The following is a 19,419-nucleotide window of genomic DNA, read 5'->3' as shown; positions in this document are numbered from 1 at the left end:
TTTGTAATCAATTTTTTGACATTTCAGTGAAAATTTGAAAGAAATTATACTTTTCATTCAAAAGTTATCTCAAGTTATGCTCTTGTCCAGTTACTTTTGCACGCTACTGTACATAAATATATATATATATATATATATATATATATATATATATATATATATATATATATATATATATATATATATATATATATATATATATATATATAAATGAAGTTTTTAACAAACAATACTTTGTGAGAAAAATTACTTTCAAAAATTTTTTCTTAAACCATTTAATGTCGTAAAATTATTTATATAAACAAATTATTTTTAAAATTATGATAAAATTCTGTGTTTATGTAATAAGATTTTTTTAAACACTTTTTAAATAATATAATTTAAATTTTTAAAAATGGACAATAATATAGTTTAAATGTTTTTAATTATTATATTCATTTTTCAGAAAACTATAAAAAACTTGCATTGTCAATTGTTTAGAAAATTTTAAAAAACAAGCATTGCCCATTTTTCAGAAAATAAAATTTAAAACGTGTAATAAAGTTTAAAGTGGCAAATGCAGTAAAAATTATAAGGCTATCACTGCTTTTAATGTATAAAAAAGAAACAGATGAAGCAAATAAATTCTAAGTCATAAATTTTACGAAAACTAAATAATATAGTAAATTTGAAAAACAGTTAAAAAAAAAAGAAAGAAGAAATTTAACTATTTTAAGCTACAACCAATATTAAAAATTCGAGCTACAAAGATTAAAACTTTGCTTTAAAAATTTTTTAAATATATACTTATCTTTGAAAATTTAAATTTTTTTTTTTACTTTTTTTATCAAGTATTTTAAGTCATCTTTATTTTTATATATATTTTATATATTTATTTTTTTGTTGCTATTTAGTTTAACTAAAATCATTTAAAATACATAAAGTTCTTTGCATTTAACTAATACTATTAAAAGATTTAAATTTGAAAAAAGTTTTTTTAATTTACTTTTATTTTTGAACTCATCATTGACCCATTTTTTTAGAGGTTACGTTTTTTTAGAGGTTACGTATGTAAAAATTTATGACTGTATATAATAACAATAAAATTAATAAAACTTACGCTTTTCTTATGCGTGCATTTACAATAGGTGCTTCATAACGAGGACAACTTCCCACAATAAGTAGAACGTCTGCTTCTTCAATTTTTGCTATTGTCGAATTAAATAAGTAATTGGATCTTAAATCAAATCTAAAAAAATCAATTTTTTTAACATAGTACAAAATCTTTATTATTTATTAAAAACTTTGTTATTTTGTCGCGAAAAATTTTTTCATTTAACAAATCTTTAAAATCATAATAGAATTAAACAAATCATTTGAATAACAAGATAATAAAGATTGTCTTTTAGTATACCCAAAGAACTTTTTTTTTGATCGTATATAAAGAAACATAAGAGTTTCATTATATAGATCAGATTGTTCCAGCAAGTTGAGTAATAAATACTTTTTAAACAAAACTTCGATAAGATATATAATATTCATAATATTTTATAGACAGAGTAGACAGAAGTTCTAGCAAATACCCTTACAAGACTGACAGGAATACTGCAAAGATCTTGTGTTCTAGCCAAAAAGACCTAGTTGTTCTACAAGTAACCAGTTTTAACTGAGTTTCGGAAGATAGATATACTCTTTTTTAAATTTAACAGTTGCATTAATTTTTCATATAAAAAGTTCACAAACTAACATATTAAAAAATTAGTTTACAAATTAAAAAATTAACAAGTGTATTAATTTTTATGATTTGAGTTAAAATATTAAATTTAGCAGGGCTTAGCATGCTAAAATGTCTGTTTCTGTGTATGTATGTATGTATGTATGTATGTATGTATGTATGTATGTATGTATGTATGTATGTATGTATGTATGTATGTATTTATGTATGTATGTAAGTATGTATGAATGTACGAATGTATGTATTTATGTATGCATGTATGTATGTATGAATATATGTATGTATGTATGAATAAATATATGTATCAGGGCTCGAATTAACACAAAAAAATCTAATTAGGAAAATATTTTAACTTTTTTTATAAACCTTATCCCATGTTTGTCGCTTTGCAGTAAAGAGGATTGCGTTAGTACAAAATTACATTTTTTGTATATTAGCTTGTAACTGTTAATTTTAACATATTATTTCTCATATTTAAATATCTCATATTATTCTTGTATAATGGAGCTCCTAATTTACAGCTTAAGTTATAATTTAAAGCTTAAGTTGCAGTTATAATGTGTAAGTAACATATTTAACACTATTATGATATCTATCTTATGATATCATGATAGTTAAAAAAGTAAAAGTAAAACATAAATTTTTAAACTTTTACAAACAGTTACAAAAAACTGTTCACGCTGACGACAAATCATGTTTTGTTTTTAGCATAACTGTAAAAACCTATATAAAACAACAATAGAACAACACTGTGAAAATGCTTCATCAATATAAAAACAATGATCTTTCACTTTATTGCTTCTTGATCTAGGGTACAACTAAAAATTTAAGTACAATTAGTTTTTTCATTGAAAGAGTTTTTAAGTTCATGTTTTCATTCAATTTTTTGGTTTAAACTGTTTTGCAACAAATAAAGTGAAATAAAAAAATTTGATTTAATAAGTTGATTTATATTTCCATAAGTCTAAGTATATGCTTCAATATTTAAAAAAACATATATATTTTGAACAGAATTAGAATAAGTTATTTTTTTAAATTTGAATTTTTATAAACTAGTTTTTATTTCATTTGTTAAATGTTTGCAATAGAATGTTTCTGCTTTTTAAACTATTTTCAAGAAACAAAAAATAATGACGCTTTTACAAAAAATATTTAAAAATGTTTACAATTTAAATAAAACTTTCACCCTCGCTTGCACTATCTTCTAAATCTGTTACTGTAGCTGGATCTATGTTTGATTTTCAGAGATGATCTTCAACATGTCAATTGTAAGCAAGTGTTTTTTTCAAAAGTATGTCTTGTTGGGTCTCAAAAGAAGCAAAATTATAAAAAAATTTTAAAAACAATTATTATTTTATAAAAAGACATCAATAAAAAAAAATTATAACTGAAAAACTTTGTAAAAACGCATATTTTTCAATTTAAGTCAAAAAATGTCATTTTCTAGACAGTAAAATAATTTTTTTTTTATAAGATGATTATTATTGAGGTTTTTATATAATTTCGCTTCATTTGAGACCCAAAAGACATACTTTTATTAATATTAGGGACCCTAATATTATTAAAAGTATGTCTTTTGAGTAACACTGGATTTAAAAGTTTTTTGAATAAAAACATTTTTTATTCAAAAAACTTTTAAAGCCTGTGTTATTTTATCATATAGAACCAATTAAGGTGCAAGCTGCAGATATTTTTCGAAAATGTTGTTTTGAACCACCCTATTGTTATACTTTTTGAACCATCCTATTGCAAATTTATAGAAAATGTCAAACCTTGATATCACTATATAATGAAAATGAAATGCTGAGTAACTTAACTGGATTAACTTAACTGGTTGCTTCGATTTAATTTATAGGTAAAATTACTGTGATGTACTTTATCCATAAAGTTAATCACACTAAATTTAACTTTAAAATAGAAGTAGAATATTTTTCCAAACAGAGATTTAAAGTAATTAAAATTCAAAAGCATTTTATCTTGAATGAAAATCTCACTGCAAGAAAATAAATTATCATACTTCCATCTAAAAGTTAAATTTAGCATGACATACTTTATGGATGACACCTAATAAAAACCTCAGACAAAAAGGTTCTATACTTTTTGGAATCGCTTTAAAAATGCCATTTTGCAAAAAGCAATTTCAATTGCAATACACTCAATTTGAGCCATGTGTATGTATGTATGAAAAATTATATATAAAACTATTGATTTTTACTAATATTTCAGCACATACTTCACAAAAGCATTACATTGTAAAATAGGTTGAATAGGCACAGAAACTATTTTTTAGATTTCTACAAAGTGAAATCCAAAAAATTTTTTGGATGCCACTTAGTAGACTAGAGAATCTTTTTTTATAATTTAGAATGATTTAGGCCCATACAATTGGCAGGATTGGGGTCAAATACGTATTTGTATTTAGTAAAAATGGGCTAATTTGGCATATTTGATTTCGTATTGTATTTGATAATAAATTTTTTTAAATATTTGTGTTTGTATTTGATTGAAATGTATTTGCAGCTCCATAAACAAGATTAACCAGTGTTTTTTCGGGAAATATCAGAAGGTTCATTGTTTTTTTAAGTTTTTAACACTAAAATAAATTAAAAATTTGTTGTTAAAGGGATCCCCAAGTGCCGAGATAAGTTGTGTTCATATTAAAGATAATGTTTTAAAAAATGTTTGGGCTAAATTTTTTTGATTAAAACTAAATAACAATTAAACACCATTAATTTTGAAATTCACATTTTAGTCGAAACTCGTTGTCTCCATTATTTTTTGGTTCTCGGAGTCTGTATAATGTTAGCCCTAATCTGTAGACTTGATCATTTATTCCATGCTTGTTTAATTCATAACAGTTTTGGTATATGACGTCATCGCAATATCTTTTTATGAGTGTTTTTTTGTTGTTGCTTATTTAAAGATATAAGTATTTTTTCTATTACAATCAGAAAATCAAATATTTGTATAATTTTTTACTGAATCACAGAAAATATTAGTGATTTAGTAAAAAATCATACAAATATATTTTTTTATACTTACAATTTTTTTTTACTTTTATACATATTTTGTGATTATTAGAGTTCGCAGGCAGAGAAAAAATAAAGGCAGTATGATGCGGTTTCTCGCTTCTTATTTAGTTCATATGGTTTAATAGAGTTGATCGTTTTATGTTTAATTTACATTTAGTTATGGTTTAATTCTTTCACTACCGCAAGCTTCTGGTAGCGGTTTTCGAGTATGCTACACAATTTATAGTGTTTTGTACATAAATTTTCATTCTAGACACATATCATTTGTTTGTACTAAAGGTTTCTCTACATAATCAAGAAAAAATAAGAGCTATATTGTGTAATTATAAAAATGTTATCACTTGACAATGTTAAAAAATCTTGAGTAATCCTTCATAAAAAAAACTTCTTTAAATTTAGTTAAATAACAGTGTTAACACTGTAAAATTTAGCTTGTAGTGTTAAGCATTTACCAAAGTCTTTTGAAGAAAAAATATTATTTTTATTCATTAAATGAGTTTTGTTTTGAACTAAATGTTTTATTACTATTTATAAAAACAATGTTTTTAAGCACATTGCATTTTTTATTGTTTAATGATGCGTATTAAAAACTTTATTTTATTATTATTGAATCTTAATTGCCAAATGTATGCCATTCAAATTTTATTCAAAAAAATGTGCGGCCGCTACAAAAAGATTTTTGTTTGGCTGGTAGCAAACGAGTTAATGTGATTCTTCATTTTTATATTTATATTATAACTATTTTTTGTAAATTTTAGTACAAACATTTGTTTAAACTTTAATTTAGTTTGAGTATCTAGTTTATATTTAATTTAAACCAGTACGTTTTACTGTAAATATTTTACATTAAATTTTTATTTTGATAAACTTAATTTTTATTTGTATCACAAACTTTTTGGGGGGATTTAGTAAAAAGTTATACAATTAAGATGATTTAGTGATTGTGGCAAAAAAATAATAGGATATCTTGAAAGAAAAAATTTATACGATGACGATATACCTTCTAATGAAAGCCATAAAGCTACGATCCTTTATAATTACTTTTTATCTGTTTTTACTCCTTTAAGTTTGAGTCAATCGCTGCCAACATTCGAAAAGTGCACATTTTCTGTGATTGATGAGACGTCAGTCTTGAATAGACTTAATGAGAACTACATACAAGTGTTACTCTCTAACCTAAACTTGCATAAACCAGCAGGCATAGACGGCATTCACCCACACGTCCTCAACAAATGTTCTTCATCTCTGAATGTGCCCATTACCTATATATTTATAAAATCTATTTGTGAAGGTCGAGTCCCAGCTGCGTGGCTGGAAGCTAACATAACACCTCTTCACAAGAAATGATCTGAAACTTGGTGCATCAAACTACAGACCAATTTCCCTAACTTCTGCCGGCTGCAAAATCCTAGAGTGTATTGTAAAAGATTGTTTAACCGAGTATCTAAAGTGCAAATATTCTTTTATCTCAAAATCAGCACAGGTTTGTTAAAAAAAAAATCATGCATTACCAATTTATTGGAAACTGTCGATCAGATCTCACACTCAATGGCAAGAGGCTATAGCAGGCCTTGTTAAGAAGCATTACGCAGCTCGCATTTTGCCTGCAAAAAGGCAATTTGCCTATGCGTTCAGCAGTTTTGCGCTACACAAAAACTTTCATTTTTTAGAATATTTAAATTATCTTTTGATGACGTTAACGTGACGTTTATTCAGAAGAAATAAAGTTGTAAGTAAAAGCATTTAACCGCAATCGTAAACTAATAGATTTTTTGTTAAAGAAACAGTTTGTTTAATAATTTTTTTGTTGTTGTTAAAAATTAGTTTAAAAAAATAAAGTTTTTTAAGTTTCATCTTAAGGAATTAAATATATAAATTCCTTTTAAATATAAAAATTATTTTTTGTCATAATAGTTTAAAGAAATGCAAGATTTATTTTGATGTAAATATTTTATTAAAAAGATATTTTGTTTATTGTTAATTCAATAACATAAAGTTTTAATGACGTTCGTTTAATTTATCAAAATAAATTATGATCACGAATATGTTATTGGTAACTGATAAATAATAAAAAAAACTCTTTATTGTTTAAAAACATTATTAAAAAGAGTTCACAAAATAAATAAGAAAAAATTTATTAACAGTTAATAAAATAACCAAAAACCAACTGTAAAATTATAAGAAAATAAACAAATATTATTTTACGTTTTATGAAAAAAATATTTTTTTCAAAATAAAATTTAGTTCATATTTGAAAAAAATAATAAAAATGATTTTTCAAATAGGAACTTAGATTTTATTTGTAACTTTTGTTATAGCGAGAAAAAAAAAACTGTTTGTATGATTTTATCGTGTTAATAAAATAACTTTAATTACAATGCGGTACTTGAAAAGACACTAGTGGCGCAATAAAACTTCTAACAATTCAAAATATATTTGTTGAGTTAAGTTACTTAGAAATACGTTATGCGTTTTTGTTACGCAGCGAAATCTCGTAACAAGGCCTGCTATAGTGTAGATGCTTTATATCTAGATTATGAAAAGTGTTTGACACACCTCCTCATGATCTTATGCTCCACAAACTTTCTGGTTATGGTATCTCTAATATGCTTCTTAATTGGATAAATTCTTTTCTTTCTAAAAGAACACAACGAGTTGTCATGGGTTCCACCATATCAGATTTGTTACCAGTCACCAGTGGTGTCCCTCAAGGATCTGTTCTAGGACCTCTTCTATTCATCTTATACATTAATGGCATAACAGACCTAGTTAGCAATCCAATGAAGTTATACGCTGATGACAGTAAAGTTATTTCCACATATTCTACACCTGAGAGCCCAGATGGATATAAATCACATTGCTCCAGATGGATATAAATAACATTGCGTTTTGGACTCTAGCCTGGCGCTTACGACTTAATTACAAAAAGTACCTTATCTTACACTTTAACAAATAAAAAAAATCCTAACCACCAATACTATATCTTGACTCAGCAAGGGAAGCAGCTTCTTGATTCCTCATACAGTGAAAGAGATCTTGGGATTTGCATTTCACACAACCTAAAATGGGATACACACGTTGAAATAATATCATCAAAAGCTAACTCTGTCCTCGGTCAACTAGAGAAATCATTTATTTATAAAAATGCACAAGTTTGGAAGAGGCTATAAACATCGCTGGTCAGACCTCACCTTGAGTATGCTGCTCCTGTGTGGAACTATCTTTCTGCACACAACGTTGAAAAACTTGAAAAAGTCCAAAACTGTGCCACCAAAGCAATTCCATCTCTCAAAGCGTTATCCAGTAAAGCCAGATTAGCACACCTTCATCTTACCTCACTAAATGAAAGACGCAATCGAGGTGATTTAATCTACAACTTCAAATTTATAAATAACTTAAAAAAAGTTTATTGGATTAACCCACAAATCGGCTATCCATCTGTGGGAATAACTAGTGAATACTCTCATCGTCAATACAAAAAGTTCTTTAATGCTTCTGACCTCAATAACAACATGCTTGCTATTTCTACTAGACTCAACTTCTTTCCTAACAGAGTAGTAAACCGGTTGGAATTCACTCCCACAAACTGTGATTGACTCTCATCATCTTAATGAATTTAAAAACCGTTTAGACCAACACTGTAGCCAGCACTAGTATTAAAGTTAATGTACAGAACTGCTGCTACAGCTCATTGTCTACTGGCAAAGAGCTAAAGGGTTGCTACCCCTTTCAAGCAACATTTTATTGTTCGCTGCAGCTTATTATTATTATTATTATACCAAAACTTTTATGAATTAAACACGCATGAAATAAATTATCAAGTCTGCAGATTGCGGCTAACATTATACAGACTCCGAGAACCAAAAAAAATGGAGACAGTGAGCTTCGACTAAAATGTGATTTTTAAAATTATTGGTGTGCATTCATTATTTAGTTTTAATCAAAAAAATTCAGCCCAAATGTTTTTTTTTTTAATTTTCTTTAATATGAACACAACTTGTCTTGACACTTGGGGATCCCTGTAAGGGGTATTTATTAGAAGACTTGTCTCCATTCTTCTATATTATAACATTCTTGTCTTGAAAAAAAAATTATATTTTTTCTTAACTTAAATTACAAATATTTGTATTTGTATTTGGAAAATGCCAAATAAATATATTTTATATGGATTTATATTTGGAAATCTAGAATTAACATATTTGTATTTGTACCCCAACCCTGATAATTGGTAACATTTTGATTTGGTTGTGACATTACATGATGAAGCAAACATTGTTAAATAATAAGCCTGAAAATTTGAAAAAAAGAAAGTATAAAAAAAACTTATTTGGCACAAACAAAAGCACTAAAGATGTAACTATGAAGTTTTACCATATTGTTTATGATAAAACTATAATGATTATTCCATATTAGATATGATGCAAATTATATAAAATTATCTCTTATTTTTTTCTTTACATATTTAGCATTAATTTCACTTCACTGATGGTAAAACTCCTTTATACTTGATTTTGAAGTTTTTTATTTCATCATTGTCTTAATTGTTGTATAACTATTTGTTTCCAACAACCTGTTGTTTTTGTTTCCAACAATTTTTCTGATGTTTTTGTTTCCAACAATTTTATATATATTCATTTTAGGTGCCCCAAGAAGTTTTTATGGTCTTATCACAGAGCATTTGAAAGGAAGTTCATGCCTTCTTCCTTACTGATGTAGTAAAACTTGCCCAGAAATAGCATTGAACCATGGATCTCTAGCTTCTGAGGCAAGCCCGCTAACCACTGCGGTACCGTTGCTCAATTTTCTTGTTGCTCTTGTTTTCACCAATTTTCCTGTTGTTCTTGTTTCCAACAATTTTCTTGTTTTTTAAAATAAAAATATGTTTTTATTAACTTGTTTAACTTTTTTCCCCATTCTTCAATTTTTTTTCTTTAATTATGCACAATTTGTTCTTCTGTAAAGAAATTATCAAGAAAATTAAATAAAAACTAAATTAATCAAAATGCAAGAGAATTAAATATATCAAATCACTTTAAAGATATCAAATTAATAAAAATTTAAGAAATTCCTAAATTACAAGAGAATTGAATATATTAAGGAGATATTAAATAATTTCTTTGATTTTTAATCTTACAATTTTCAAAATTTTTAATAATAAAAAATAATTATTAAAAAATCAAATGTATGTTTTTATTCATTTAGTTTTTTTAGCAAAGGCTTGCGTCAAATGTAGAGAAAAAAATTGTTTCAAAATAATTACTCTACTTCATTTGAATTTCTTCATTTTAATGAGTTTTCAATAAAACTAGTGGTATGTCAATAGCAATTATTTAAAAAAATTAAATTATTTAAAAAGGTTAATGTCCAAACAGACAAAAAAACTAATAGCTAAAAAAAATTTTATGACAATGTTTACATCATTACGCTTATGCATTTTATGTTCATAAAATGCATTTCACAGATGTGTCAAATATCCAGATCCTGTTTATTACTTATAGATCACAATTAATTCAGAAACTTAAAATATAAAGTTATTTTTCTTACTATTCATGTACATTATCATGTAATGACAAACATTATCATGTAATGACAGACATTATCATGTAATGACAAACATTATCATGTAATGACAAACATTATCATGTAATGACAAACATTATCATGTAATGACAAACATTATCATGTAATGACAAACATTATCATGTAATGACAAACATTATCATGTAATGACAAACATTATCATGTAAAGACAAACATTATCATGTAATGTAATACTACATTATCATGTAATGGCAAACTTGCTTTTTAAAAGAGCTTAAAAATAGTTAAATTATTGAATTGAAAAAAATAATTTTGATGCATTTTGAAGAGAACTACCGGTTTTTAACACAAATTTAAATACAAATTTAAATACAAAGTTATCATTGGAATAAACAGCAATGTACATTACATCTACTTGTTATTTATTTCAATGAAATTTCTAAACCAACTATTCAGCATAAGTTTTTCTGTTTTTTAAGGGAGGATAATGACCATTTACATTTTTATAATTTTTATTTCCTAGCTTTTCAATTTACTATTGCTAAAATTTAAAATAAATTAAATAATGAATTATGAAATATTTAACAACGTAAAAAATTAAAAAATGAATTGGGTTATTTTGACACTGAAATGCTGTAAAGTATCTCTAAACAATAACTTAGCAAACTCACCCACAACCACTGTTTGGCACGATAGCTTCAGTAAAAAGATTTTCACAATCAAACTTATTAAATAAATCCTTAGCAGCAACTAATGTTTCAGCATCAACCAAATCTCCAGCAATAACTGCCATTTGTGATCCAAGAGTTGAGGAAAGTACACTTGCTACTTTGATTAAAGCATCTTCCCACCCACAAGGTATCAAGTTACCATGTTCCCCACGAATGTATGGTGTGTTTAAACGTTGGCGCTTGAGACCATCATATGAAAAGCTTTATAAAAATACATTTAAAAAAATTTATACATATTTATACATACAAATTAAAATTTATATTTAATGTTTTAATTATAATTAAAATTATTTGTTTATTTTTAATTTAGAACTGCTTCGATTAGAAAAATTCTTTTTTTTTTTGCAAAAAGTTTATTTGTCACTTATCTGTAACAATTAATTTTTTGTTGCATTTTCTTTATTTCTTTAACTTCAATAAGTATTTTTCTTTAACTTCAATAAGTATTTTTCTTTAACTTCAATAAGTATTTTTCTTTAACTTCAATAAGTATTTTTCTTTAACTTCAATAAGTATTTTTCTTTAACTTCAATAAGTATTTTTTTTTTAAATTCATTAAGTATTTTTTTTTAGATTCAATAAGTATTTTTCTTTAACTTCAATAAGTATTTTTCTTTAACTTCAATAAGTATTTTTCTTTAACTTCAATAAGTATTTTTCTTTAACTTCAATAAGTATTTTTCTTTAACTTCAATAAGTATTTTTTTTTAATTTCAATAAGTATTTTTGGGCATTCTTTTGATCATTTTTTGGCATGTTAATAATGGAATAGCATACTATGATGCTTTTACAACGTCCCGCATATTTTTCTTTTTATTCAGAGGTTTAAATTAAAGAGAATTAAAAATTAGCTAAAAAGACCTAATTTAATTTATAATATAATAATGTAATTGTGTCTAGATAAATCATTTTCTTTAGATTCTTTGGAAAACCTATAATATAGTTTAAATGTTTAAATTATTTATTTCTATCTGATAATAAACATTGATTTTATATATTTAGGTAAAAAAAAATTGAAAAATTAACAAAAGCATCTCCTAGAAAAGTTAGGTGAAAAAATTATGTATGTTTTATTATAACATTTGCAATTAAAGGTGAAGTTATTCTTTCTTTATTTGGTTGTTTTGCTGCTAATGAATGATAAGCAGCAAAACAACCAATTACTTATGATAAACCAATTACACATGGTAATTGGTTTATCATAAGTAAATAGTTCATTAGTAAGATAAAAAAACATAAATGAACATTTATGATGCTTAATTAAGTATCAAAATAGATTTTTTAACTATTTAAAAATGAAAAGCTATTTTAAAATTTAAAAGCTATTTTTTTAGTTTAAACTATTTTTAAAATCTCTTGTAACTAAACAATAGTGATTTGGGACTGTTTTTTATCTAGAAACAGTTTTGACATTTCTTGATATATTACAACAGTTTCATAGCTCCAAACAAAATATCAAACTAAAGTTTAAAAAAGTCTAATCAAATTAAAAAATCTATAAGTTTTGTTATCCAATATATGGTAAAGATATCCAATACTTTGCTGATTATAAATTTACATTGCTTTATTGGTTATCAGTATCTAATAGTTCATTGATTATAGATATCCAATGGTTTATTAGTAATAAGGCACCTAATGTTTTATTTAAATAAATAATAAATACATAGAATTCCCACAGCTACTGTGTTTTGCCAGAATAATGGATTAGTTGGCAAAACACATGATCCGCTATAAATCATTATATTATTAAAATTTTAAATGTTCATGAGTTTTCCGGTGAAAACATTTAAATATTAATTTAGTTTTCTCATTACGTATTTGATACATACGATATAATTTTGAAAAAATTAATTTTAACTTCATGCAATTTACTATCCATAAAGAAAAGATTTTTAAAATTTCAACTTTTTCTTTAGTAAAATAAATGTCTCAATAAAACAATTTAAAAATCAAACCGTGTTTTGTCTGAAATCCACTCCTCATTGACATCCTAAAAACAATAACAATAAAGTAAACAAAAGATTGAAAAATTTAGTTACAAAGTATTTTTATATATATGATGCAGTAAGAGAATGGATATAAAAATATGATTAATCCTGAACCGAGTGAATAAGTTAAGGGATCATTCATAAATTACAAAATGTTAAATTTAATTAATAAACAAAACAAAAGAGATTACAAGTTTTTCTACACAAAGCCTTTAATTCAACCAAAAATTATGTTCAAAAAAAGCTGTGGCCCAAAAGAGCAACTTTTTTTAAACATCTTCCCTTCTAACAAGGCTACAAGCAACCACTAATGAGTTATAAGAAACTGGAAGAAAAAAGATGAAGTTTATTAAGCAAGATAATGATTAACAGTTGATTTTTTTTTACTTTTTACTTTTTAAAGAAAATTATGTGGTAATAAATTTAAAAAATACATTAAAAAAATATATTTATTTTAAAACTATCTCGTGACTTCTGGAGAATCTTTAATAATATCAATAATAAGGGCAAATCTATAATTCCACCTCTCTTGTATGGTTCAGACTTTGTCACCTCACCTAAAGACAAAGCCGAACTGTTTGCTAAAAACTTTTCATCAATATCATCTCTTGATTCCACTAATTGCGTTCTACCTGATATTGCCAACAAACAGGTTGATTCATTGCTTGACATTCATATCACTTCAGCATCTGTATCTAAAGTGATTTCCTGTCTAGACTCTTCTACAGCTTGTGGCCCAGACAACATACCTGTTATTATCTTGCAGAAGTGTTCTCCAGAGCTGTCGTCTATACTCTCAAAACTATTCAACAAGTGCTTATCAGAGTCTTGTTTTCCAGCCTGCTGGAAAGCCACATCTGTTATCCCTATCTTCAAAAATTCTGGGGGAGCGATCTGATTCGTCTAACTACCGTCCCATAAGTCTTCTTCCTATCATAAGCAAGGTTTTTGAATCTTTAATTAACAAACACTTAATTCTCATCTTGAATCTAATAACTTACTTTCTGACCATCAATATGGATTTCGATCTTCTCGTTCTACAGCTGATTTGCTAACAGTAATAACTGACAGGTTTTATCGTGCATTAGATGAAGGTGGAGAGGTTAAGGCCATCGCTCTTGACATTTCAAAAGCGTTTGATAAAGTTTGGCATGCTGGTCTTCTCCATAAGCTTTCTTCTTATGGTGTATCCGGCAACATCTTTAAGATCATTGAATCCTTCCTTTCCAATCGTAGCATAAAAGTTGTCCTCGATGGACAACACTCTTCCTCTTATTCTGTAACTTCAGGGGTTCCTCAAGGTTCTATCCTTGGCCCTATACTCTTTTTAATTTACATTAACGATCTTCCAGATATTCTCACATCTAAGGTGGCATTGTTTGCTGATGATACTACCATTTATTCTTGTCGTGATAAGAAACCAACACCCTCTGATTGCCTGGAGGGGGGCATTTGAGCTTGAAAAGGATCTCACTTCTGCTACAGCATGGGGCTCACAGTGGCTGGTGAACTTTAATTCAGATAAAACTCAATTTTTTTCAGCCAATCGTTATCGCAATAATTTAGATCTGTCTATACTTATGAATGGTAATGTACTCAATGAGTCATCTACCCTTCATCTTTTAGGATTAATTCTTACTTCTGATCTTTGTAGGAAACCGTATATCAAATCTATTGCAAATCCATTAGCATCTGCTTAGGTTGCATCTCATTAATGTACTCGCCACTTTCTTACTTCAGATTCTATTCTTTATCTCTATAAATCTTAAAACCATCCTTGTATGGAATACTGTTGCCATATCTGGGGCGGATCTTATAACGATGCCCTTTTCTCTTTTAGACAAGGTGCAAAAAACGCATTGTAATCATAGTTGGACCTGCTCTTGCAGACAACCTTCAACCATTATCACATCGTTGTAACGTTGCTTCTCATTCTCTTTTCTACAATGCTATAATGGGTACTGCTCTAAAGAGCTAGCGACTCTTGTGCCATCTGCTAAAATTCATTCTTGTGTTACTCGTCATTCAATTAAGTCTCATCCTTTTTCTGTGACTGTTCCTTACTACTTCAAAAATTCTTATTTGTTTTGAACATCAGTTCTTTGGAATTTGTTTCCTTCGTCTTGCTTTCCTGATTCATATAACTCAAGTCAATCTTTTAAGTCATATGGCAATCGTTATCTTGCTCTACAAACTTCATCTTTTCTCTTCCAGTAACTTCCAACTTTTATAGTGGTTGCTTGCAGCCTTGTTGGAGCGAGATGTTTAAAAAAAAAAAAAAAAAAACAAAAAAAATATGTATATATATGTATATGTATATAAATGTATATATATATATATATATATATATATATATATATATATAAATATATATATATAAATATATATATATATATATATATATATATATATATATATATATATATATATAGTATTATATAGATATATATGATATATTATAGTATATAATATATTTATATATATAATATATATTATATATATATATATATAATATATATATAATATATATATATAATATATATAGATATATATATATATGTATATATAGATATAGATATATATTATATATGTATGCGTTATATGTAATATATATATTATATATAGTATGTGTATATATATTTATATATATATAATATATATATATATTATAAATATATATTATATATTATATATATATATTATAATATATATATATATATATATATATATATATATATATATATATATATATATATATATATAATATATATATATACTAAATGTTGACATTTATTAAATACATGTTTTTTTAGAGGCAAATCCAAAAAGAAGTTTATATAACTAAACTCTTTTTAAAATGTCAACATTTAAAATTTACATTGAAGCTAAATGTGTAAATGGCGTTTACAAAGACACTAACTTGTTGAAACTCTTAAAGAAAATGATTGCAAAATCAAAAAATCAATCTTCTTACAATTATGTATAAAACATCATGTGCTTCCAAAATCATTACGACTAAGATTCCAAAATCATTAAGACTAAAAACTTAAAAAATCTGTTAGTCTTTTTACAGCGATGTATAAATATCATATACTTCCAAAATCATTACGACTAAGATGTCCAGTAAACTCACCTTACACAAAACAACTAAGCAAAAACTATAAATACAGCATATTATACTATATAAATAACCGTGCTTAAAATCACTTTTCTCAAAATAGATATAAATAGATATACAGCAAAGTTTTGCGAGGAATTAATATGAAGAATTGCTGACAACACTGATAATTTCAAAACAGTAACATCTATCACTGATAAATGCTATGAAAATATGTTGATAAAATCAAAGAAACATTGAAGAATAAGTTTGAGAGATTAAATTATAAAAGAATAATAGAACTACAAAATAACGGTAGCACAACAACAACAAACAGAAGAAAATTTGAGAGGTTACAGTTAATTTAGCTAACTCCAAAATTCTACTACATAAAAAAATATTACTCAATCTTGGACCTAAGTTTGACCCAACTATTCAAATTCTTCACAAAATTCAAACCACTTTTAGAAAGTTAAATAAAGTAGGGCATTTTACCAAAAATTCATATAAAAATATCTACTTAAGTCACACCTTTTCACCACACTTATATGGAGTAATTAAAGCACATAGGCTAAAAAAAGGCTACCCAATGCAATTAATTGTAATCACCATCAGTACACATACATATAGCATCTCTAAATATTTATGGAGTTAAAAAAATTCTCAACAGTTTGTGGATTCAGGTTTCCTTTGAATGTCATTAAATTGTACCCTTTTGTTTCCAATTAAAGAAGCAATTATAATATTAGTTAAAAGATTAAGAAGCAACCAGAGCTTTATATCTAAATTAACTTTTGAAGAGATCAGGTTACTTTTCAAACTTTGTCTTTCTCGTTGCTATTTTTAACATATAAATGATATTCATAAGTTCGAAAACTCCTGATTAATTGGCTTAACTGATATGGTGGTGGTTGCCAAGTGTTTTTTTTAAAGTACCATGGAAGTAATGCTCTCTCAATAGCACTAAACTATAACATCCATGTCGAATTATTTATAAGGTTCAACAACGGTATACATTCAAGGTTCTGGATAGAAGAAGATACGCAAAAGTTTTTAGATATACTTAATAAACAACATAAATGTATTCAATACAATAAAATCTGCTGAACTAACTATTACATTAAACTATCTTGATATTTCAGTTACTAACAATAAAACAGGCACATATAGTTTTTAAATACATTCCAAAAATACAATCACAAACATTCAAATTAAACTGAATTCATTTCATGACCCTAAAACTATTAATGGTGTCTTTATTGGTTTCATTCATAGAGCACTGCGTTTGTGAACAGTAAGTATTATTGATGATGAGTGCCATTTCTTATTGATATATTTGTAGAAAATGGCTATGATAAGAAAAATCTTGAAAAAATGTATATATATATGTATATATATATATATATATATATATATATATATATATATATATATATATACATATATATATATATATATATATATATTATATATATACACATATTATATATATATATATATACATATATATATATATATATATATATATATATATATATATATATATACATACATATATATCTTGAAAAAATGTATATATATATGTATATATATATATATATATATATATATATATATATATATATATATATATATATATATACATATATATATATATACATATACATATATATATATATACATATACATATCTATATATATATATATATATATATATATATATATATATATATATATATAGAACCCTTAGATGTTGTCCGAAAGTTTTTTCGATATTTTGTTGACAAAAAGTAAAAATTAAAATGCAAGACCGGAATTTTTTTTTTTTTAATAATGATAGACTGCCTGCCCCAACCAAACCCTCAGTCGATGTAGCAGCACTCCCTTGCGGGTCAGGCTATTTGTCAGTCGATGTAGCAGCACTCCCTTGCGAGTCAGGCTATTTGTCAGTCGATGTAGCAGCACTCCCTTGCGAGTCAGGCTATTTGTCAGTCGATGTAGCAGCACTCCCTTGCGAGTCAGGCTATAAGATAGTCGATGTAGCAACACTCCGCGCATGATTTACAGTTAAAAAAAATAAAAATAAAAATATTTTATTAAAAAAAAATAAAAATAAAAACATTTTATTAAAAAAAATAAAAATAAAAACATTGTTTATATTGTTAAAAACATTCAAAATGTTATAAAAACATTCAGAATGTTTTTAAAAACATTCTGGTCAATTAAATTTGCGTTTTTGTGGTTTTTTTAAAAAACGATTAATTTGTAATTAAATTAATGGTTTTTAATTTCGTCCAACACGGAAATGTTGGACGAAAGTCAAAAGTAATTAAAAGTGACGTATGTGTTGGCGTAAGAATCACTTTTTTCCTTCCGCTCTTCCTAAAGCCAACAAACTATAGAACTATATATATATATATATATATATATATATATATATATATATATATATATATATATTTAAACAACTTTAAAAAGTATTCTACACAATAGAGTGCTCAATGTTCTTATAAGAACAGAGCAATTATATTAGTAGAAAATCACTTTCTGATGAATCTTTGTTGATGAAACACAGTGTTAAATGGAAAAAATTTTTGTTAAGTGATTTTCTACTACTAATATATATATATATATATATATATATATATATATATATATATATATATATATATATATATATATATATATATAGTAGTAGTAGTAGTAGTAGTAGTAGTAGTAGTAATAGTAGTAGTATATATTTGTCACAACAAAAGTAAAAATAATTGACAAAATAAAAAACATAGAATGTCAGATTATAGTTAGTTTTTGTGAAGCTCATATTGCAACTTTCACTAAGGATAGCTGCGAGCTGTAGTAACATTAGAGCTTATCGAGGCTCGCTTTAAAACTGTTGACAGTTGGAGAACCAATTACTTTATCTGGTAACATATTCCATGCATTGGCAATGCGATTGTTGAAAAAGTGGAAACGAGCTAAATTATTGCTGTACTTTTCACAGTGAATTCTTTCTCTGTGATTTGCTCTTGGTGGAACTGTGATGAGAGGAAAGTGCCAGTTGACTATGTCGATGTTATTAACAATTTTATATTTTTGGATGAGGTCACCACGTTTACGACGTTCAACAAGAGAAGATAAGCCAAGTTGTAAACATCTGGACTTGTAGTCTAACTTTTTTAGTTTGTCTGGTATTTTTGTGGCTCTGCGCTGCATTGATTCAATAGTTTGTTCATCCTTTACGGATGTAGGTGGAGTAGAGTTGTTTCCATAAAGAAGCATCACGAGATTGGAAAGTGTGTTTTAGGATGCCTAGCAT

The 19,419-nt window shown here is 26.0% G+C and overlaps 2 protein-coding genes across 5 annotated transcripts in view; one reads left to right on the top strand and one right to left on the bottom strand.

Moving 5' to 3' along the window:
- The window catches only part of LOC101241672 (uncharacterized), a 102,400-nt gene that overhangs the window by 65,718 nt on the left and 17,263 nt on the right, over nucleotides 1-19,419 (top strand). The window lies entirely within an intron of this gene.
- On the bottom strand, nucleotides 1,090-19,382 carry LOC136089129 (NADH-ubiquinone oxidoreductase 75 kDa subunit, mitochondrial-like). The gene is made up of 4 exons (XM_065814853.1): nucleotides 19,020-19,382; nucleotides 12,974-13,008; nucleotides 10,959-11,219; nucleotides 1,090-1,228 (listed from the first exon to the last, which is right to left on the bottom strand). The coding sequence occupies exons 1-4, from the start codon at nucleotides 19,380-19,382 to the stop codon at nucleotides 1,096-1,098; spliced, it is 792 nt and encodes a 263-aa protein (XP_065670925.1). The 3' UTR covers nucleotides 1,090-1,095.

This window comes from Hydra vulgaris, chromosome 12 (genome assembly GCF_038396675.1).
Source record: "Hydra vulgaris chromosome 12, alternate assembly HydraT2T_AEP".
Classification (NCBI taxonomy): Eukaryota; Metazoa; Cnidaria; class Hydrozoa; order Anthoathecata; family Hydridae; genus Hydra; species Hydra vulgaris.
This window is presented reverse-complemented; position numbering and strand designations above follow the sequence as displayed.